Source organism: Hemicordylus capensis, chromosome 1 (assembly GCF_027244095.1).
Source record: "Hemicordylus capensis ecotype Gifberg chromosome 1, rHemCap1.1.pri, whole genome shotgun sequence".
NCBI lineage: Eukaryota > Metazoa > Chordata > Lepidosauria > Squamata > Cordylidae > Hemicordylus > Hemicordylus capensis.
In genome coordinates, this window is record NC_069657.1 from 260,567,995 (window position 1) to 260,590,104 (window position 22,110).

A 22,110-nucleotide genomic window follows, 5' to 3' on the forward strand; every position below is an offset into this window, starting at 1 on the left:
CCCTAAGTGATTGCAGCAGAAGGGTGAAAGGTGCATTATTTTAATAAATGCCTTTTAAAAAAAATTGTGCCATGTGGGAAAGTGTGAATACTTTACATAGACAATTAAGTAGATCACATACAGATTACTGTACTGATTGGAAGCATATAGATTTTGGAGACTGATTAAGTCTTTGGCCAAAGATTGAGGTCATAGGATCTGTGATTACTATTATAGTAACATTCTTAGCTATCTAAAGACCTCCTGTTTTCTTAAGGTTTCTACCTTGCTACTTCTTATGCTTGGAATTTTCTTCAAGGTCTGCTTTACTCTCTTCCTTCATATCCTTCCTCAAAACGTACCTTTTCTGTGAAGCTTTTGGCACAATCCTTTAATCCTCAACCAACCCCTACTAAAACCAAATTTATGTGTAGTGTAGGTGTCTGAAATACTTGCATATTCTTCCCCCACTTATCCTCACCCCCATGACCCCATCTTCCTCTCCTGTAGGCCTGTCTTTTGTTGTTGTTGCTCTGTCAAGCTTTGTGCGGATTGATGACATGATCAGTGCGCATGATGGCACTTTACAAACAAAAAAAACTGGTAGAGCTTGCAATCTAAAAACTGACAGTGGGAGGAGATTGGCAGCAAGGCCATGATTCAGCCGTTCAGCAAACATTGTCTCTCGGGAGAGGGCAACATTGTGGCGTCTGGTTTTACTCCTCCGTAATGCAGTTATAGGATTGAACCTCATTTCATGGTGTTTTGCATTCTGCAGGGCAGCACCAGAAGATTCCCCGCCCCCCACTTGCAAGGCTACAGTGGGGGTGCCGGAGGTGGGGGTGGGAGAAGAACAGAGCTGTACAAAACACGCCATTCCCTACACTGTCTCATCAGTATTGCCCTATGTATGAATACACGTTATTGTACCACAATATTCCTATGTGGGAGGAAATAATATATATATTTAACAGAAGATGGAAAGGCGGAGATTCTTCTAACAATAGTGCTGTTTCTCAGAGTCGTGGGAGGATTAGGGGGCGAACAGCCCTCAGGAGTGCGTTTCGATCGCAACAATCGCTTTCTCGCTCCTTTCCTCTTTTCCTCCTCTGTCTGTTGACGGTTCTCGCTTTAGCTGGAGCAGGTACTACAGCTCCCAGTACGCACCGGGGAAAGGTTGCCTGGCTTAGCCTTGTTACCGTGATGCATTCTGGGATCTGTAGTCACTGCGCTAATGCCATATCCGGGGGAGAGCTACGGAAGCTAAAGGCTCGGAAAGAGCAGGCCTTTATGACTTCAGACTAGCATTTGCGGGCGTGCTTCGCAAGAGAGAGGTACCGGGCTAGAATAGGGCAGATGATCTGTAAAGGAGGATGGGTTTTTCCCTCCATTCGGGGGTTTGAATTGATAGAAGCTTTTGGTCTGGGGGAATGGAGGGAGAGGACGTGGATGTGCACCTTCTAGGGTTTTCTTTGCTGTACCCCAAGTGTTGGAGAGGAGCAGTGCGGGGAAGCAGTTACAAAAAACCTTGTATGCAAAATCCAGGAAGAAAAATTGCAGTTGCAATGGCTTAATTCCAGTTTCCACCACTCCAGACATACTGTTTGAGTCGTTCTTGTGACAGCTTGTAGTCTTATAAACCCAAGGCGATTTTTCTTGTTGGGTCAATTTTTAAGAGGAGTACTATATGGAAGATTTAATTCTTAAAGTAACCTTGGTATTAACTGCTGTTGTGAAGGGTGCAGAATGAAATTGGGGTTCTGGATGTTTCTCACACCATTGCCTCTTATTGTTCCTCTTTCAGTTTGCCCCAACTTCCTGTAACTTCTTAGGTTTGTGACCTTTTTCATCAAAGTGGATGTCAGTAATCGGGGATCATCAAACTGGATGTCAAGGAAGGCCTTTCCCCTTCACTGTTGTTGGTGCTTGATAGGGAGTGTGCTGGTTGTATGATGGTTGCTTTCTTATGGGTACTGAGTGTGCGTTCTTGTGTAACCTAGCATATCATGTACCCAAGAATCCCACTGTTTTTACTCCACATAAAATAATCCAGACAAAACACTCTCCCTTGGTTCTGTTCCCACAATAATGCACATTATTTGTGTGTGATTCTTTTATTGTACTCTTCCTTCAAGAAGTTAACAGTAGTTTATGTGGTCTCCTGCCAGCTCTTTATCCCGGCAACAGCCCTTTGAGGTAGGTTAGACTGAGAGAGTGTGACAGGCTCAAGGTTGCTTAATAAGCTTCATGACAGTCATTTGAACCCAGGCGATCTTGGTCGTAGTTCAACACTACACCACACTGACTCCTAATAGAGAGCCAGCATAGTGTTGTGGTTAGAGTGCTAGACTAGGACCAGGAAGACTCGGGTTCAAATCCCCATTCAGCCATGATACTAGCTGGGTGACTCTGGGCCAGTCACTTCTCTCTCAGCCTAACCTACTTCATAGGGTTGTTGTGAGGAGTACACCATTCTGGGTTCCTTGCAGGAAGAGCAGCATATAAAGGTAAATAAAATACATAAAAAATAATGCATTAGAACATCTATTTCATTCATAAGTATGTCCGGAATGAATGGGGAAAGTTTATTGCCCCTTTATTCTTCCTGACTGTAAGACCTAGTGTTCACTAAGGTAGTATGCCTATGTCTGGCCCATATCACTTCAGAATGCAGTTGGGGCTCCCATGACTGAATGTTCCAGAACACAAGAAAAATCCTTGCACATAGAAAACTCGTATGAGAAGGCTAGGCTAGAATCCTCCTCTTGCAGGGGGGAATTGTTTTGTATGGGGCAACACTCAGTCACATGTATCCCCACATATAGTCTGAAGTGAGTGATACCACTCAGATGCAAGTTCTCCTATGGAGAACTAAGCCTGATAGGGTTATAATTCAGGATTAGTTAGCCCTTCCACTCTAAATGATCTTGAGTAGGTGCTCTGGAGGCATTTCAGACAGCAGGCTTTACTGCGGATTTACCATGAGGCTTTACTTTAAGTTGGGGGCATAATGGATACTCGGACGCAAAAAGAGAATTTTTAAACCCCAGACAGAAATTGGGCTAGGTTCAAATATGGAAGGAAACCCTCAAATTGTGTGAAGTGCTCTCCGAAATATCACACGGACTTCAGGGTAAATCTAGCTGATATGTGAATAGACACACACACACCCTCCCAAAATAAAGTTGCAGTAAAGATGCCATCTGAAAAAGCTCCTGCTCTGTGGCTCTCAAGAGAATCTGTTTCTTTCGCAGTTCACTTGCACTTGAATGTTTAAAATCAGAATAGGTTTGTCATATTTTGTGTGGCATCGAAAATAACTACAAATGCAGTGTGCAGGCCCAGTAGTGAGTCCAGAACAGCTTGTGTTCCAAGCTCAAAACTTGATCTCCTCTCTGGGTGGAGGCTTTAGAGGGTGAAAAATCAGGCTTGACTTATTTTGTGCACCTCCAGTGTAAGTCTAAATCCTTTTGCATGTAACTGTCGTCCCTTGTGCTGTGTGTACAGGACTTGAGTGTAGTTAATGATCATAATGATCACTGAGTTAATGATCTTCCGAGGTCGGTAAAATGAGTACCCAGAATGTTGGGGGCAAAATGCTACATCATTGTAAACCGCTTAGAGAGCTCCGGCTATAGAGCGGTATATAAATGTAAGTGCTATTGCTATATAGCTCTCTGTATTGCATACACGGGTTTTGTGTTTTCGTGTTATGGTTTTAAAAGGGAATTCAACTAAGAAGAGCTACATGTGGATATTTTGATAAGTAGCTTGGCATTTTGAGTGAGCCAGAGGACTTGCCATGTGCAAAACACCATTGCCCCAAAGCAGATCCACTTGCTGAGGCAAATGGGCTTCTACTCAAGTATCATTTGCTGGATCAGGAACATTCCTAAACTGGATGCACATTCAAATGCAGATATTGCCAATCTGCACTGACTTTCAGTAAGGTCAGCATCTGCATGTGCTTCCCCACCCCACTAGCTCTGCTAGTAGAGAGAGTAAAAAAATCCAGTTTTTACACATGGCCAGGTTGGAATGATTTAAATCACTGAATTTATCCATTGTGTAATTCACATTTTTTCCTGAACAAGTGGAAACATACTAATTGCTTGCTATAACAATTGTAACCAATTATTTACATTTACATTTTCTATCCCGCTCTTCCTCAAAGGAGCCCAGAGCATTGTACTACATACTTGAGTTTCTCTTTCACAACAACCCTGTGAAGTAGGTTAGGCTGAGAGAGAAGTGACTGGCCCAGAATCACCCAGCTAGTTTTATGGGTGAATGGGGATTTGAACTCGGGTCTCCCCGGTCCTTGTCCAGCACTCTAACCACTACACCATGCTGGCTCTCTATTTTACAACCAACAAAACCCTTCATGCAACCTGGGACAGGAGCATAATCTAAAAATTGTGAAATCATTGAATTTGTGTTTGGTCTCTCTGTGTACAAGAACACTAAAGATGATCACTTACTCAATGACCAAATGCCCATTTTAAAATTTATTTTTTTTATTTTTTTAATTAATTATTTTTTAATTTAAAAAGTTGTTGACTGACCGCCAGACTGTTACTAAATAGTACTCCTCAGAAGTTACTTTAAAGAATGACTAATTTTTAATAGGACTTCCTCTGGTAACAGTCAAGATGTCAGCCATTGCTTTTTGTCAATGGCATGCAACAAGAGCTAGATCATGTTTCTGAACAGTAATTTCGAGGGAGGAGAAGACTAGGGCAGTTAAAAATTAACTCATGTATGTACTGTCAAGTGGGAGAGGAGCTGAAAATTGAACCTAGTTCTCACTGAAATAGGCAATCTGTGTCTGGGCAGTATAACCAGATTGCAGTTTGCAGCTTGCTTGACTGAATTCTCCTCCATACAAAACAGGTTCCTTGCTCATAGAAAGCTATCCTTGTCTCTGCTACCAGGTTTTTGAGGACAATCCAATCATGTGAGTCGCCTCTTGCAGTCTCAAGTGGCTTAGCCCAGATACAGGTTACCATCTCATGGGAACTAGATCTAAACCCAGGAGTATTGCTTTATTTACTTATAGTTTGATTTCTATACTGCCCTTCATTTTAAAAAAACCTATCCCAAGGCTAGCTATACCCAAAGCTAAAATACAATAAAATCCATAAAAAGCACACTAAAACAATAAAACCTAATTTTAAAACCCTATAAAATACATCACAAAATAGTAGCCATAAGATGCAGAGAGACAAGTAGTTCCTAAGGGGCCAAAGCCTGAACAAACAGCATAGTCTTTACCTGCTTTTTGAAGATGACCAGAGAGGATGGACACCCACTAGGAGTGCATTCCTGTGGTGATGTGATTTTAAATTACTGTTCCTTTAAGGGGTTGAGTATGAGAACCAGCTGAAAGGGATCAGTGTATCTAATGTATAAAAGAGAGCAGAGAGCAATGAGAGAGCGGTTTTGCTTTGGCTTGACTGACTGCCTGCTCAGCTCCTGATGGTTGTATTATCTTAAGAGACTGCTTACAATAACGGACTTTGTGGACCCTGTCTCTTGTGTGTCCTGGATACAGCAATTCCAAAGCCTGGGGGCAATAACGGAGAAGACCGTCCTATGCATGACAGTCAAAGTTTTCTCCAATGAACTTGTTGGACAGGCAGAAATCTTCAGGAACAGGCAGTCAGACAACCAAGACCCAAACCATTACAGATTTTCAATGTGATAACTAACATCTTGAATTGGATTTGGAAACTAATTGGCAGCCAGTACAACTCTTTCAAAATAGGTGTCATATGCTCTGAGTGAGTGCTTCTGGAAAGAACCCTAGCCACTCCATATAATTGTCTATACTTGATTAAGGGGGAGGGACAAATGTCCCCTGAGCTGAGATGACCAACAGCTTGCTCTTCAGTTCTTCCCCTTCTGTCTCTCCAAAGAACAAGGTGACTAGTATAGGGCCCATCTTAACTTTTTTCCTGGAGCCCATTCCAACCTTGGTCTAAACCTCAGCTTGGGCATGATGTGATCTGACCGGTACCGTAATGATCTGAATTCAAGACTAAGCTTTTCCCAAGTTCTTTGATGCTAGAAATAGGAGGGTCATCTTAAATTCAGAGTCCTCTTCCTTTAAGGTAAATACAGATATAACCTGTATTTAACTTCTGTTTTTAAGGGGGTCTTCTTAAATTTGGAGTCCTCTTCCATTCGGGAAAATATGGTCGCATTTTCCAGTGCAGCATTCTGACAGGGCCTCCTTTGTAGCAGCAGAGACCACCCTTGCAAGAGAATGTGGGAGCACTTCACAACTTACAAGCTACTTGACATGATCTCTTACATTTTTAACAGTATTTTTAAACGGGGGCAGGGGACAAGAAGGATAAGCTATGGAATGGTACAACCTCCCCCCGCATATTTGTGGCCCAGGTGGTTATTCATTTCTGAGATGCAGGGATCAGCGTTTCCAGTTATCTGGCATACTAAGCCTACAGTCGCCAGAATAGATGGAAGCAAGTCCTGCCGAAATGAAAAGGATTTATTGCTGTCAAACAGTGGTTAGAACTGAGCTTCAAAAATGTGGATGGTGTGTGTATGTATGTATTTTGTGTTGTTTTTTGCTGAACTGTACTGTTATTGGTATAGAGAGCCTTAAATATTGTTTTTGTAGAACATATTTAAAATTCTTAACTTCTTTATATAGGCAGTTGCCAACACAATATGAGCCTTAAAACCATTTGGAACAACTACAAAGTTTTGATTGTTATGGGAACTGCTCTTGGGCTGATACATTGGGGTTGGTATAACATCAAGTCCAATCCTATTTTCCAACCAAAGAGAGATGACATTGTACCAGAGCCTGGCATTGTGACATACGTGCTGCAACAGGAGAATCAAAATAAAGGAAAATAGCCATACAGTGCTGTAGAATAAGTGTAAGGTAAGTTCCTGTGACAGCAAGAACAAACACTTTAAATCCAAGAGAATCTTAGACAACTTGCTTCAGAATTGTGCTCTTCTCTCCCCACCCCACCCCCACCTTTTATAATCTTCCTTCTTCACCCAGTTTTAAAGGCTGGATTCGCACCATGCATGGCTTAGCTATGTCTCTCAAGGAGTGATGTGGGTTTTTGGAAAATATTGAATTAGAAAGGTTACTGTGGAAAATTTCTTTTATTTGCATGAGGTTCTCCCCCTGCTCCTCCACTTTCCTTTTCTTAGAAAATTTTACTGTGGAAACTTTCCTGACATCCTAAATAGACTGTCTTCTGTTATGGTGTACTAGCTGCAGTGATGTGGGGTGGAACATTTTCTGTGGAAAAATTTGAAAACTTTATTTTGGAAATTTTTCCAACCACACAGGCCTTTTTGAGGTTGGAGCACACAACAGACAAGCAGTTACATCAAGCAGTCGGAGCCTTCCAGGTGGTCCTACGAAGGGCACAGATTTATGGTATTAACTCCTGGGTGTAAATGGCTGGGAGGGACATGATTATAGAGTTTGACTGGCAAGTGGGCAGAGCTGTATGCCTGTTGTCTGCTTGCCTAACACAGGATGATCTTACCTGCAGCAGCAAAAGCTTTGTTTGAGAGCTGATGTAGCATAGTGATTGAGAGAGAGAGAGAGAGAGAGAGAGCTACGAATCAAGATGTCTGGTTTGAATGACCCCACTGCCATAGGCCACTCAGTGTATGGCCTTAGAGCAGGCCTGCTCAACTTTGGCCCTCCTGCAGATGTTGGCCTACAACTCCCATAATCCTTGGCTATTGGTTACTGTGGCTGGGGATTATGGGAGTGTAGTCCAAAAACAGCGGGGGGGGGCTAAGTTGAGCAGGCCTGCCTTAGAGAAACCATTCTCTCTGAGCTTCAGCCCCTCTCCACATCAGCAATATGAAAATTACTAACACTTGCAGGCTCGTTGTGAGCAATGTTCCCTCTAACAGGGATTCCCAGATGTTGTTGACTACAACCCCCAGCATTCCCATCGGAATTATGGTAGTTGTAGTCAACAACATCTGGGAATCTCTGTTAGAGGGAACACTAGTTGTAAGTAAGAACATGTAGAGCACTTTTATTACTCAAAAATCTGTATTTAAAATATTTCTGTATTGCCCCTCTAGTACCCTGCTGCTCGGGGCAGCTTACAGTGAAAACACATCAATAAACAGACAATACATGAGGCTAAATGATGATAAAACAAAAGCAAATCAGCAGCAGGGTAACATAGCAGACAGTATTGACAGTATTGGGCAAGATTAAAACTGAAAACTCAATTGAAACCAATGTTAAAATGCTCTTCTATACAGGAGAGCTTTCCGGTTTGTCTCAAAACTCCTCAAAGGAGGAGACTGACAGAGCACCCTAGGACTATATTTGATTGTTTGCAAAGCTGTGAATAAAGTGGCAGCATTGAATCGGGCTGGAAGCAGGTTTCTGTCTTTGCATGAAATACATCAGGTTTTAATTTACCACCTTTTAAATGTGAAAATTAAATGGCCATGACCCCAGAAAAATGTATTGAGGTCAAGCACTGTTAAAATGGGGCTGGAATCCACAAGGATCCTAGCTTTCATTTCTGAAAATATATTGTTAGCTCATACCATTGCAGAGGCAAATTTTGTATGGGATTGCTTTAAAAATATATATCAATTTTTATATGCTTTTCAGTGCCTGTTTTTATGACTTGTGTGTACCTTTACTTTCCCAGTTGCTTGAATAGATAGATAGGTTTAAACGTTTTTCATTAGCTGAGATTTTCATCGTGCACCTAGAAAAACTGGATCCAGACTCTGATGCACATCCGCAGTGAATGTTATGCAGTGCAGCTGCGATTCACTGGCTGCCTTAGCAGAGCTGTCAATGTAGTCTTCATGTATTATTCATAGTGGCACTGAATCATTAAAGTGGGATTCGTGTATCTATCCACTTTTCAAAATAACATTTTTCTTAACCTGCCTGTCTGCAGCTTCAGTGATTATTGTTGGGTTTTTAAAAACAAACAACAACATTCTGGTTGTGTAAATATTAAAAAAATGTAAGTTGATGATATTTTTCAAATCAAGGTGAAACTCTCCCAACCTTTCAGCTGAATTATTGGAGCAGACTTGAACAATTTATCCTGGAATTTAATTTAACATAGCAAGTCTTGGCCTAAATCACCACCCCGCTGTTCCAAGTAGAATGAGCTATGTAAATTAAACATAATGGGTAGCATCTAGACTTCAGTGGTGCTTAAGCATGACTAACTTAGTCCGGATACTACCCAATGATATAAATCCCTAGTCCAGTAATCTACAGACATTCTTATACGAAGACCAGTGCAGCTCTTGCACCACCCTGCATCCAGTGCTGGTCATAAGGCTTCAGTTATGCAGTATTGGCTAAGGAGCATGCATGGCCAATGGGGCAGATGAAGCAGCAACCCCACCCACAGAAAGATGACCTGATGGGACACGCAGACAAGAAGGCAGATCCGCAAATGGAGAATACTTCCCTGCACAGCAGAGGCTGGTTCTCACAATCCCCACCGGGCTGTGTTTTTGGGAGATTCACGAGCCATGCATGCTCCCGATTTCCAGTCGTACGAACCCGGATGTTTTCTGCGATGCTGGGTTGGCACCACATCAACCCAATATTTAACTTGGATTGGTAACCTAGGCTTGCTGATCCCAGTTATATGTCAGGTTGGCCTAGTGCCAACCAGACGTTGCTGAAAACTTCCAGGTTCTTACATTTGGAAATCAGAAGCACACTCGGCTCACAAATCTCCCAACTTCTGAATCCCCAGCATTGTTTGGATCATGAGAAGCAGCTGCAGGAGCAGCTCCAGGACCTGTAACTGAGCTGACCAGACATGCAGTCTACAAATGGTCCACCTTAGAGAATTCCCACCACTTTCCCACGTCGCTCATGAATTATGAAAGCCACAGACATTGCATGCCCTAACATGATCCCCCATGCCCAGCACATACCGTATTTAGCCAAATACAAGACAACTCTGAATTTAAGATGAGCCCTGAGGTTAAATAAAGGTTATACCTATTATAACCTTTATAAGGTTATACTCTAAAGGAAGAGGACTCTGAATTTAAGATGACCCCCTGATTTCTAACATCAAAGAACCTGGAAAAAACCTAGTCTTGGATTCAGGTAAATACAGTATGGTGCGTTACAAGCCACAGATGGCCCAGCTCCTGTTCTAGGAGGAAGAACCATTTGTCCCTCATGAACCATAAGGTGTTCTGAAGGCTGCAGTCTGACATCAGGAAAGGACTGCACATGGCCAGCGAAATTCACAGATAACTAGGGGGCTGTAGCTCAGAGGTAGAGCACCTGCTTTGCATGCAGAAAGTACCAAGGTCAATCCCTGCCATCTCCAGGTAGGGCTGGGAAAGGTTTGCGTCTGAAACCTTGGATCGCTGCTGCCAGCCAGTGTAGACAAAACTGAGCTATGCGGACCACTGGCCTGACTTGGTATGAGGCATCTTCCTGTGTTCCTCTATGACTGTATAGGATATACAACCACCACATAATCCTACCTGGTGTGTGCAATATATGTTCTGGTCCTTTGTGGATATGCCCTGTTGCTCCACTTTAGATTGGCCTGTGGCTCAGGAGGAATGCAGCTGCACTTCTTGCTTGGGTTTTTGTGGTCAGGCTGGCTCTATTTTGGTGCATGGATTGGTTTCTGGCAACCCCCACTTTGTATCACTTGCACAGGGAGTCCTCAACCTCTGCACTAGCACTGTGACTTATCTTGTACTGGTGAGTGTGGATCATGCTTTCTTCTTTCTTTACCTCTGCTTACTTTATTCTGGTGGCAAATCACTGGATTCCCACCCTGCAAGAATTTAGAATGTATAGCTGAGGACTTTCTTGCTTTCTTATGGGTACCCCATAAGTTTTGATATGTGTAAGACCTGGAAGGAATGGAACAAGAATTAGTTGGTCAAGAAAGCATTCAGGGTGAAGAATTCAGTATTTCTGAGCCTTCCCTTGAGCCTCTGTGAGTTTAGCAGTAATCATCAGCAGTTTTTCTACAGAAGAATGAACTCTTCCATTACAATGAACTGACTTTCTCTTTCTCTTAAAGCAATGTTATGGTCACTGTCAGAATCCTGAAAAACCATTAACATTTGTGCCATTCAGTTGCATTTCCTGACATCTTGCAACTGGAATGTAGATACGACTTCTTTATAAAGGTTCACACAGGCATTTTGGCAGCTCCCTAAACTAAAAAAAAAAGTGTCCCACATTTGGCAGACATCTCTAGTTCAACCTGAGTTATTGGATGCAAGATCACATGACTTATCTCTTGTCAAATACATGATATGACTTCTAAATAAGTGCAAACTGTACTGAAATAATCCTACTGACATGCTTAGTGTGAATTGCCTTTATAAGATGTGAGCCAAGAAAAAGTGTGAAAATTTGAGTCACATGTGCATATACCAAAATATAGGTGAAATGAAACACTGCACGTTGAAATAAAGATGTTTATTTTGGCAGAAACTTGTCACTGCCTGCAGTGGTTAACCCATCCACCCACCCCACCCCTGCTTTCATTTTAAATGCTTTAAAAATGTTTGAATTTCACATTATTCTTTCATAACTGATTATGTATGTGTATGAGTTTTATGGAGGGTGGAATAGACAAACTGAACGTTTTCAACCATTCAGACAGTTTATTTGTATGTTATGCTACAGTCTCATATTTTATATGTATGCTAAGTTAGTTTTATAATTTGCTGACGTACCCTGTTGTATGCTGACAGTTTTCATTGCAAAAAATAGTATCAACAAATGCGTACTGTATCTGTGCTTGCAAATGTAGCTTTATGAAATACTTTTCTTTTTTATTGTAGATATATTTAATTTGAGAATAAAAAATATGAAGAAAATCAGCTGGATTAGAAAGAATTGGCTGCTTGTGGCTGGACTGGCATTTGTTGGTGTCCATATTGGTACTTATCTTATACAGAGAGCAGCCAAGTCTTCTGCGAAGTCAAACTTGGAAATTAAACAAAAAGATCTTGATGAATGACATTGTTTCTGCACTCATCACGTTTATGACACACACAGGACCTGTTAAATATCCAGCAAGTGCTGCACTCTTGGTATGTTTTGTCAGAGACTGCAAAATAACACACCTGTATTGTGTACACTTGTATCTATAGCTCATTAAACGTGTCTTGTAGAAATGGAATTCGTCTAACTCTTGACTGTAATCTTATCCGGAAAGATGTCTCGCATTGATGTTAAAAAGCCTTCATTGAGTACCAGTGAACCTTTCACCAGGGAGACCATTAGCCATATTCTGTCTGCATTCAGTAAAATAGTGAAGTCCTGCTACGGCCCCACAGGTAGGCTTAAACAACTTCACAATGGTATGGGAGGATACGTTCGCACAACATCACAGTCTTCTGCTTTGCTCAGTGGCCTTTCTGTCACCCATCCAGTATTAAAGCTTCTGACAGCCTCTGTACAGAATCATATTGCACGCTTCAGTGACTGTGGCTTATTTACAGCCATTCTTTGTTGCAGCCTGCTTGAAAAATTCCAAGGCATAAATATTGCTTCATGCACTTTCATTAAAATCAGCCAACACCTCTTGAGCCTCTGCATTGACTATCTTGCATCCGAAGTATGTGGCTGTAGAATACCGATGGATTTTAACAGTTCTAAGCTTCCCCTTGATTTAGTCCGCAGTATATTAACCAGCAAACGAGCCTGCATGCTTAGTAGAAAAGAAGCCGATCATATTAGCATGTTGGTTTTAAAGGCCTTTCTGTTCACAATTCCACAGACCGTTGAAACCAAAGCTGTGTTAGGAAAATGTGTTTATATACCCATAAAAGATAAGAGAGTTATGGATTCTACTGTATATCGTGGACTAATGATTGAAATCCCAGAATTCCATTTGACACGAATTCTTCCTGCCAAAAGAGCTACTTCAGACACTATCAAGATGGCACTTTTCTGCATGTCTCTGTCGGGAGACTTGTCTGACACTGGAGAAGGAACCATTGTTGTCCATCATGGAGTTTCTCTAGAAGCAGCAGTCTTAGATCAGTTACTTAATTTAGGCAAGAGACTAGTAAATGATGGCATAGGTCTTATGGTGTGCCAGAAGGTTATTCACCCAGCCTTGAAACAGTACTTGAAGGAGAACCAAGTTGTTGCCATAGAAAGAGCTGGAGTAGCGATGATGGAGCCCCTGAAGCAAATGACAGGTAAGGAATAAGGTTCCGTACTCGACAGCTTCATGATCTTTTCCTAAGGAAGAGCAGTGTCGGAGACTATGAGCACCACTTCTACCCTAATCATTTAATCTGCAAAATTCCATTAAACGTCATGTATTGGATTGTTAATTAGAGTGCAGCATTTGAACAGGATGTATATACGTTAAGGGCTGGATCAGATGGTGCTGTCCCCACCATAGGATTAGGAAAAGAACACTGTTGAAAAGAGTGCACCTATTTGGAAGTCCTCCATGGATGTCCTGACACCAGTGTTCCTTCTAACAGGGATTTCCGAACATGGTTGACAACAACTCCCAGAATTCCCAGCTGCAATGGCTTTTGCTTGGGGATTATGAGAGTTGTAGTCAACAACATCTGGGAATTCCTGTTAGAGGGAACACTGCCTGCCACCCCTATCATTGGTTCCTTTATCATGCGGGGAGAGGCTGTTCATCATGGCCTCATTAAATGCACTCCAAATACTTGTTTAAACAAGTCTCTGCACATCCCCTTCCTAATCACGTAGGCAGTGACAATATCATCTGAACCAGCCCAAAGTTGCCACAGGTAGCTTTTGATTATCCGCCTCAAAAAAGCATAGTTTTTATAGAGTTAAGATGAACCTTTCCCAAGACCTATTTTACTTTTTCTTTAGAATTGGATTCACGAGCAGTCTCTGAGGCAGTAAACCTATGCTTGGGCTATACCATTTCAGAGTGCAGATGGGGCAGGTTGCACAACATTGCTTCTCCATAAGGGGTGGGTGGGGGAAATCCCAGCACATAGAAAGCAAAAACTAGTTGATTGAGGAGGAGGCTGAGTAAGAATACTTCTCTCTGACATTCAGTGATATGAACCCACACTTGCAGGCTGAAGGGGAAATGCAGGATTGTTGCCTTGTGAGAACCAGCTCAGCATATCCCAAATGAAATAAGCCCAACCCACCCTGCTTCTTCAATGGACATAGACTTGCATCTGCCCGGAAGTTGAGGCTTGCTTCCTTCACTGTATCTGCCTGCAGCCGTTCCACCTGGCTGTGGCAGAGGAAGAGGTCGGAGAGCTAGGCCCCTCCCTCAGCCTGGCGGGGACCAGTTGAGAGCTGGGTCCATCTGCAGCCATTCCACCTGTAGCTAGCCTGCCCCCCTCCATCAGAGATATTGAAGAAAGAAGCAGAGATGAAAGTTTCATGTAAATTTTTTTTGTAAGCCACTTTGAGAGTGTGTTTAAGTCAAAAGGTAGGTTTAAAAAAAACCCAACCTGAATAAAGCTAGGTAGTAGAGCCAGGAAGATCTTTGCTGCTGATTTATTGGATATATGCATTCGCCTTACTGCACACTAGGGGAAAAATATTTCTGAAATGCTGAGGGAACAGCTTTGAATATTTTCTGTAATAATCTGTACCAGGACTTGATTAATTACAGGCGCCAGAGAGCCACGGCGCCTAGAAATTTAACCATGGTACCTAGACTAGGATATTCAGAGGTAGAGGTATTTAATAAAAATCTTTTATTCCAGGCAGCCCTGTTTCTGTTCTAAGGATGTTACTTGTAAAGGGGAAGAATACCGAGAAGCCCATTTAGGAACATAGGAAGCTGCCATATAGTGGGTCAGACCATAGGTCCATCTAGCTCAGTACTGTCTACCCAGACTGACAGCGGCTTCTCCATGGTAGGAATCTCTCTCAGCCCTGTCTTGGAGATGCCAGGGAGGCAACTTGGAACCTTCTGCTCTTTCCAGAGCAGCTCCATCCCCTGCAGGGAATATCTTACAGTGCTCGCACATCCAAGTCTCCCGTTTATGTGCAACCCTAACCCTGCTTAGCTAAGGGGTCTTTTTCTCTTTGTCTGTCACTAAACCTGGTCATTTTCTCAAGTGTCCATTGTTTTGTTCCTAGATTCAAAGAAAAATGGTCAAGGTCTGATCTGTGCCATTTAAACTCCCGAGTTTGTTCACAGAACCAGGAGCTTTTGCACACAGGGCTTTTAGTTTGCATCTCCTCCAGAATGGAGGGTGTGCGTTCACATGTCAGCCAGATTTACCCCAAAGTCCCTGCAAGCTATTGGGGAGCGCTTCACACACGATTTGGGTTTTTCACTGCACGTTAGAGTGCAGCTCAATTTATAGGGGAGGGGGATCCACTGTTTGCGTTGGTTTGCGGGGGGGTGGGTGGGTGGGTACGACTTCGAACTTCCAGTAAAGCCTCACAGTAAAGTCTGCTGTCTGAAAATGCTCCTGCAGGCAGAGCTAATGACTGCACTGCAGTACCAAGTACAACCACAGCTGCCTAAAAAACGGCTAGTATCCAACGTTTATAAGGTTGAAATATTAATGTAGACAGTTATTTGCCCACACAGAAACATGTCGCATCATTATTTTTTCCTAATTGAAACAGGATCTTGGCCTATACCTTCTCTTCAGTTTCTGTCTCCTGCTTGCTATGGCAATTTGAAGGACTTGCAGGCACAATGTTTTGCTTCCAAGTGGTTTTTGCATCTAATTCCTATTGACCCAGTTGTCTGCAGCTTGATGCTCTGTAATAGAAATGAAACAGCATGGGATGAACTGAAGGTAGGAGTAATCTCTATAAATATCCACTCTAATGCATGCTCTTGGAGAAAAGTAGTGGTGACATATTATTAAAAGTTTAGTCACTTGCCATCAGCTCTCTGCCAGCCCATCTCTTCTAGAACAACAGGAAAGGGGCACTTGGCAAGCATTTTACACTGATGTCATCCAAAGGATATCTAAGAGACTCTGCTATTGAAAGCCACAACATTGCACTAGAAGTGGAATCTCTTTAGCCAATTCAAATCAGGAACAAAAACCCACTGCAATGGAACTTCTCTTTTCCTCTATAAAGAGTTTACACCATGTCGCCATTTCAAAGTTGTTAGATTGGAACAGGATTCTTAGGCAACATGCTACTAGATTCTAGAGTGGTTTGCTGAAGGGCAAGATGCAAATATGGTAAACTGTTGGGGGGTGGGGGTGGAGGTGGGATTGCACCTAAACTCGGAGCTCCAAATATTCTTTTATTGTCCTGGAGCTTGGTGTTGTTTCATTACTTTTCGTGACAGAAGTCTTTCCTTTCCTTTCCTTTCCTTTCCTAGCTTGCTTGTCAAACTGCAGAGCATGCTTTGCAATTAACCATCAAAGATCCCTGGGTATTGTTAGGCGGTGGCTGTACAGAAACTCATTTGTCCTCGTACATAAGGCACAAGGTAGGCTGAGCTTTGTGAGGGTATTTAAAGCTGCTTAATTCATTTAAATCCACTCAGTTTATAGGAGATTACCAGCGGAGGTGAAACACTGTACTTCGGCTCAAACCGTCTGTTATCTGGAGTTCTAGGAGTCTTTCCTCTGGGTTTGTATTTAACTCCAGAGCAGACTGTGAGCTGGAGTGGAGGAAGGGCATGCAGGTGGAGGCTGCTTAACCCTTTCCTCTTTGGTCCTTTTCCCAGCTCCAATCTGCCCTTCCCAAGCTGCCTTTTCACCCACAGGGTCCCAGTATCTACCCTGCATCCTGCCTCCCACCCCAAGGTGAAAAAGATGCTGGCCTTGGGCCGAAATAAACAAACAAACAGTAAACAGTAAACCCAAGGTGAAAAAGCAGCCTGGTGAGGGCAATTTGGAGCTGAAAATTTTCAAGAAGTAAAAAGGCAGCCTCTCTGCCTGCACTCTTTGACTTGGATGCAGCCTTCCCAGGGCTGGTTTGGGTTTCTAAAAAGAGGAGTCTTTTTAGAATCACAGAACACTGTATAATGTGCTATTTAAGCCTTCTAGTCTTCAGTCTGTCATGAAATAATGAGTGCTTTCACATCGAATGCAATGCAAATGTCTGCCTGTGCTTGTTAAAGGCCTTGGCCTCATTACTTCTGAGTACATTAATCTCTGTTTTACTTGCGTGCTGCAATATTTCTTCAGCATGAAAATTACTAGAGAAAAATTCTTGCCTTGCTGTAAGTTGAAATTTTACAGCCTGATTTTGTCTTCGTAAAGGTTAGACTTCTCTCCCCCTCCCCTCTTTTCACTTTGAATTTTACTTGTCTGATACATATGACACTAGGCTATTAACTTGAGCAATAAAATAATTCTTTGAATCATTGGGGGGGCGGGGGAGTGTCTTAAGCAGAATAAGCCCTGAATGCACTGTTCATAATAGAATGTATTCCTAAATAAAGATAATTAGAATTGCAATTTATTATTTCCCCAGCTAACACATTAATGTTCACTTTAATATTAGATATAATGCTGGGGGCTTCCAAATGTTGCTGAACTACAACTCCCACCACCGCCAACTGTAACAGATTGTGGCTGGGGGTGATGGGAGTTGTAGTTCAGCAACATCTGCAGAGCCACACATTGCCCCTACCCCTGATGGAATCCATTTGTGTCTGCTGTATTGAGGATATCTGTTTTGGATCTTAATCGCCTTTTCCCAGAGTGCTGAGTAAAAATGGCTTTAATATTTGCTCTCCTGTTCTAGAGTTCCAATATGCCAAGTAGCACCTTGGAAAATCTATGCTGCTCTCGGGCAGAGTTCCAGATTGTGGCAGACTCCTTTTGCCTCTCACTAGAGTCTGTCGCTTGCTGCCTAGCACATGGTGATGACATTGAAATTCTCACTGATACCAATTGGGGTCATTTGTGGCCCATTCAGCCTGATGTTTCTTGTACCTTTAGCTGGTCAGACTTGGTTTCAAAGTGTGGGTGTGGCCTCTGCAACAAACGGCAAAACCTCCATTGGCAGCTGCTGCAAAGTCGTACTAGTCCTTTCTCCCCTCAAAGTTGTGTGGATGACTCGTCCGTAACCTCTGCCGACAATCTCATTTTGGACTGTTTTGCTGCAAAAAGGAATGGCCTGCAAGTCGCGGTGGAGACAACGAGTCTGCTTTTGGATCTGTCATATATCATTGAAGACCATAATTAGTTCTCTTTGCATATTCTGGTGGGGTTTCAAGCTGATCTTTCTAGCAAATCTCCTCCGACCCTGAAAAGTCGCTAAAGAAGATTTAGAGTCAGGCGAGATGATGCACCTATTGCATGACTGGGGCCCATGGACTTGATTTTCCTGTGTAAATTAGACATACCGGATGAGGGGGGATCCAAATGTGGGTCTAGGGTGGAAGTATGGGGGCTCTGGTTGTTCCATCCTAGTCTGCATCGGGATTAGAGAGCCCTATGGCTGCTATTTTGTCTCTATAGAAGAGCTTTTTTTCCTAGTGAAAATAGACAACTGGAGCTTTTTATGCAGGGCAAACAGCAGCCCATGGGAGAGGTGGGGGATCAGATTGGGATAACTGTGAGGGAAAGGGCTAAAGCCCCGCTCCCACTGCAGTCCCAATCCAGATTGCATCCCCCCACCCCACATATCCTATTGTTGGAAAATCAGACACATAAGTAGATGTATCCTCTTGTTTTGTTATGAGACCTTCTGAAGTGGCGTGCAATGTCACACACGGGACTCTCACCCCATCCCCATATGCAGAAGCATTTTTCCTGTACACGTGAGCTTCTTTCGATCCCTGCTTCTATAATTCTTAGGAATGGCAAAAGATTATAGTTTCCAGGGATTGAAACTCAAAACCTGTATTTCTAGTCTTTTCATTCATACACCTTTTATAGGTTTTAGTAAGAATGTTGTTATTGGGAAAATACTACATGCTGATAGTCTAGAATACAACAAAATGTGGTAGTAATTATCAAGATGGTTGATGTGATATAAGAGCTGAACAGGGCTCCATAAACTGAGCTGAAGTTACTGAAGCCGCCTGATGAGACTGACAATTGCAGGTACCCAACAGCTTAAACCCATCAAATGAGTTAGTTATGCATGGAAAGTAGGTTGCAGAGTGAAAAACTGAACTTTGTCTCAAATGCAGCATAGAGCATATCTAATTCATCTGAATTATATATTAAAAGGCAAATCAAAAATAAAATTGTGTTTCAAAATAATTATTGTTCATTGGTGGTTTAAATTCTGTTAAAATTGCCAAAGATTCAAAATCTTTTTTGGGGCATAATTCATGATACCAACCTTTAGCTTTTACTGATGTCATTTATGTTACATGGGCTATATTTTGTCAATGAACATACGACTTGCTCTGCAAATACTACTTTCTTTGGAGACCGATAACACAGTGAATTTGTTCTTAATCTTTGATAACGAAACCCAAAAAAGGTTGTTTAAAATATTTTTTTCCCCTAACAGGCCTTTTAAAAATTATGAAAGCAAGTTAAAATAATGCACAGGATTACTTCTTCAGAGACCACTTTCAAACCTGTAGCATTCCTAGATAGCTAATTTTAAATCTAGGAATGCTACAGGTTTAAAACTGGTCTCTGAAGTAGTAATCCTGTGTTTTAACTTCCTTTCATCATTTCCACACAGTAGCCAAAACCTAAGCGCTGTCTGTTTGCTTCTGCCAGATTACTTTATAGGGACTCTTCAGACAGGGCACTATGTCAGACAAACATCCTAATGGGACATGCAGGGCTAGAAGGCGATGCAACTCATTCAACCTTTTGTTGGAATGATGATGTGTCATGTTTTTGTCTGACAAGGTACATAAATATTTTCTCTTCATCAAGAACACACTTCAGATCTCTTCCTTTCATCGTTGCTTAAGTGGAGCTCTACTGCCTTTTATTATTACTCACAAGAAAGCAACTGGTTCTGAAGGCTGAGATAAGCAATCTTGTCTGATGTGTTACATGTTTGCCTTCTCTCTTTGAAGTGATTCCATGAATGCATACATAAGGGAAGCTGCTGTCACAACTGGTTATCCACATGGCTTTTAGAACTGGATCTGTTAGCATTGGCAATCCAGACTTCTTCTCATGGATTCATCTTGAATAAGTCAGGCCTGGTCAACATATGCCAAAGACTGAGGTGGTACAATCCTTCGGCTGCAGGTGGTGGGTGCCATTACTTTCCTGTCTGAAAATGATACTTTTCATTTGTGCAGTATTTTCAAGTGTTAGAAACACTGAACGTAATCATTCACACAAGCCAAAACTGTGTTCTATCCAGGTTTGGGAGTTATGTGTGCTCCCAATTTTTGGTTGTGTGGAAGCAAGTTAAGAGGAAAACCTGGAAAGAAGTGATTGTGTGGAATCAAGGTAGGGGGAAAGCTACCCAGTTTTTGATTGGGTGAATGACTTCAGTGTATATTATCTTGTAATACAGACAGCTGGAAGGTAAGTGAGTAGTTGTGTATTGCAAATGTGGGGTTGGGGGTTGGTTTAAGCCTGAGAGAGACATGGCTTGGCCAAGGCTACCTAATGCATTCATGACAAAAATGAGATTCAAACCAGGGACTTCCTGATTCAAAGCAAAAACAGAACAGAAGGAAGAAAAGGTTCTAGTTGTACTTGTCAACTTTCGGGGAATGTTTCACATACAGGAGCTTTAAAAAATCTGATCCTCCATCTGAAGGCCAAAGTTGTATCGTTTACCTCTCATTTCTGCCTCATTGTGCTACATGGGTGGACCAGGCTCCCGTTTGTACATGATCTGGCCATGTACTACTGTGAAGCAGCTATTTTTTGTCTTCAGGCATAGTCATCCCATTGCCATGGTGAGCAGAGGCACGAAGGTTGTTGTGTATGTGAAACTGAAGAAAAACATGTTTTCTGTCATGTTCCTTATGATAGTCCTCATGCTGCTTGAGGGTAGCCGTCACATGCTATCATTTCAGTTAACAGACAGTACAAACATGACCGGGTTAAAATAACTGGTATCTGCTCATAAAGCAACAAAACATTGGCAACCATTTTCTAGTATTCTGTAACAGTATTAGAAAAGGATAGGGCTACGTTGTTGAAATCTAGAAACTTCCAGGCTGGCTGATGCCTGAAAGGCATGCACACTATGGGAGAGTTCACGCTATTGCCGCCAAATATAGAAGCCAGGAATCTGCATTTCCAGCAAGTGTGCACTCTCAGTCTCTCAGTGCACTCTTTGTCTCATGCAAACCTGCCAACTGGTGGTTCTTGACATATCCACCCAAGATTCCACCACCTGCTCACTTGGAACCAAGATCTGAAGCTTGGCAGAGCAAGTCAGTAGAATCTCAAGCAGACTGGTTGGGAACCACCATTTGGTGGGTTCACACAACACACCTTTGGCCTTGGTGGCAATGATGGATGGATGGATACTTTATTATGGTCTTTGACCCAACAACACAGAGCATAGTATAAGTAGTACAAATTCATAATATCAGCATCTCAAAGCAGCTCAGACCTAACCTTACATGCAGCCACATGGAACTGGCCACACACACTGTTTTGCATAGTGATCAGCTAAAATAAAAGAGGTGTATTCATTATCCATTCTATAAGGCACATTTAATAAGAGAGGTGTGAACAATGGTGTGAAGCCACCTAAGCAGGTGTACAGACAGATACCTCGGATGGTGCAAATAAAGCTTAGGCAACATTATCCAATGGGTTGCACTGCAGAGGAACAGTTTTCCACATTTCTGGCACCAGCTTATAACCTGGTTTGGGGTACATGAGTCTGATCAGGTTACATATCAACATTATGTACATATGTTTGGAAGAAACAATCAATCCAACAGAGTTGATTGTCCTGGGTTGATTGCTTCTTTCAAATACATGAACATAATTTTGTACATTGAACAGCATGCTTCCCCCAGCATGCTTGTTCGATATCAGCTGCAGGAGAGCTTGACTGAGATCATGGCATGGGCAGAGAGAAAGCTTTGTCTGCACTGTGGTAATGAGCTGGATCAGAGGGGCCCGCCCCACAGCTGCCATTTGCCCTGGAGGGGAAAGTTTCCCTTGCATTCCTAAAGTAGCTCTAAATTAGATCTCACTCTATTAGTATTCAGTTCCTGAAAACTGAATAAAATCTTATTAATGAGTAAATATTGTTACCACAAATAAAAG

General features: G+C 42.3%; 1 protein-coding gene across 2 annotated transcripts; it reads left to right on the plus strand.

Annotated features, from left to right (window-relative positions):
• Window positions 1-12,192: 12,192 nt before the first annotated feature.
• MKKS (MKKS centrosomal shuttling protein) lies at window positions 12,193-19,152 on the plus strand. Of its 2 annotated transcripts, XM_053284689.1 has the most exons (5): window positions 12,193-12,318; window positions 12,762-13,188; window positions 15,590-15,765; window positions 16,308-16,418; window positions 17,684-19,152. In XM_053284689.1, the coding sequence occupies exons 2-5, from the start codon at window positions 12,825-12,827 to the stop codon at window positions 18,125-18,127; spliced, it is 1,095 nt and encodes a 364-aa protein (XP_053140664.1). In that variant the 5' UTR covers window positions 12,193-12,318; window positions 12,762-12,824; the 3' UTR covers window positions 18,128-19,152. The 2 variants fall into 2 exon arrangements, with proteins under 2 accessions (XP_053140664.1, XP_053140663.1); XM_053284688.1 differs by having other exon boundaries at window positions 12,198-13,188.
• Window positions 19,153-22,110: the final 2,958 nt, after the last annotated feature.

Bases quoted from the DNA above. Each gene is read 5' to 3' on its own strand.
- MKKS (XM_053284688.1), top strand. From the start codon at position 12,198: ATGTCTCGCATTGATGTTAAAAAGCCTTCATTGAGTACCAGTGAACCT. The intron at 15,766-16,307 runs GTAGGAGTAATC...TTCCTTTCCTAG, and splicing joins CAGCATGGGATGAACTGAAG to CTTGCTTGTCAAACTGCAGA. The intron at 16,419-17,683 runs GTAGGCTGAGCT...CTCCTGTTCTAG, and splicing joins CCTCGTACATAAGGCACAAG to AGTTCCAATATGCCAAGTAG.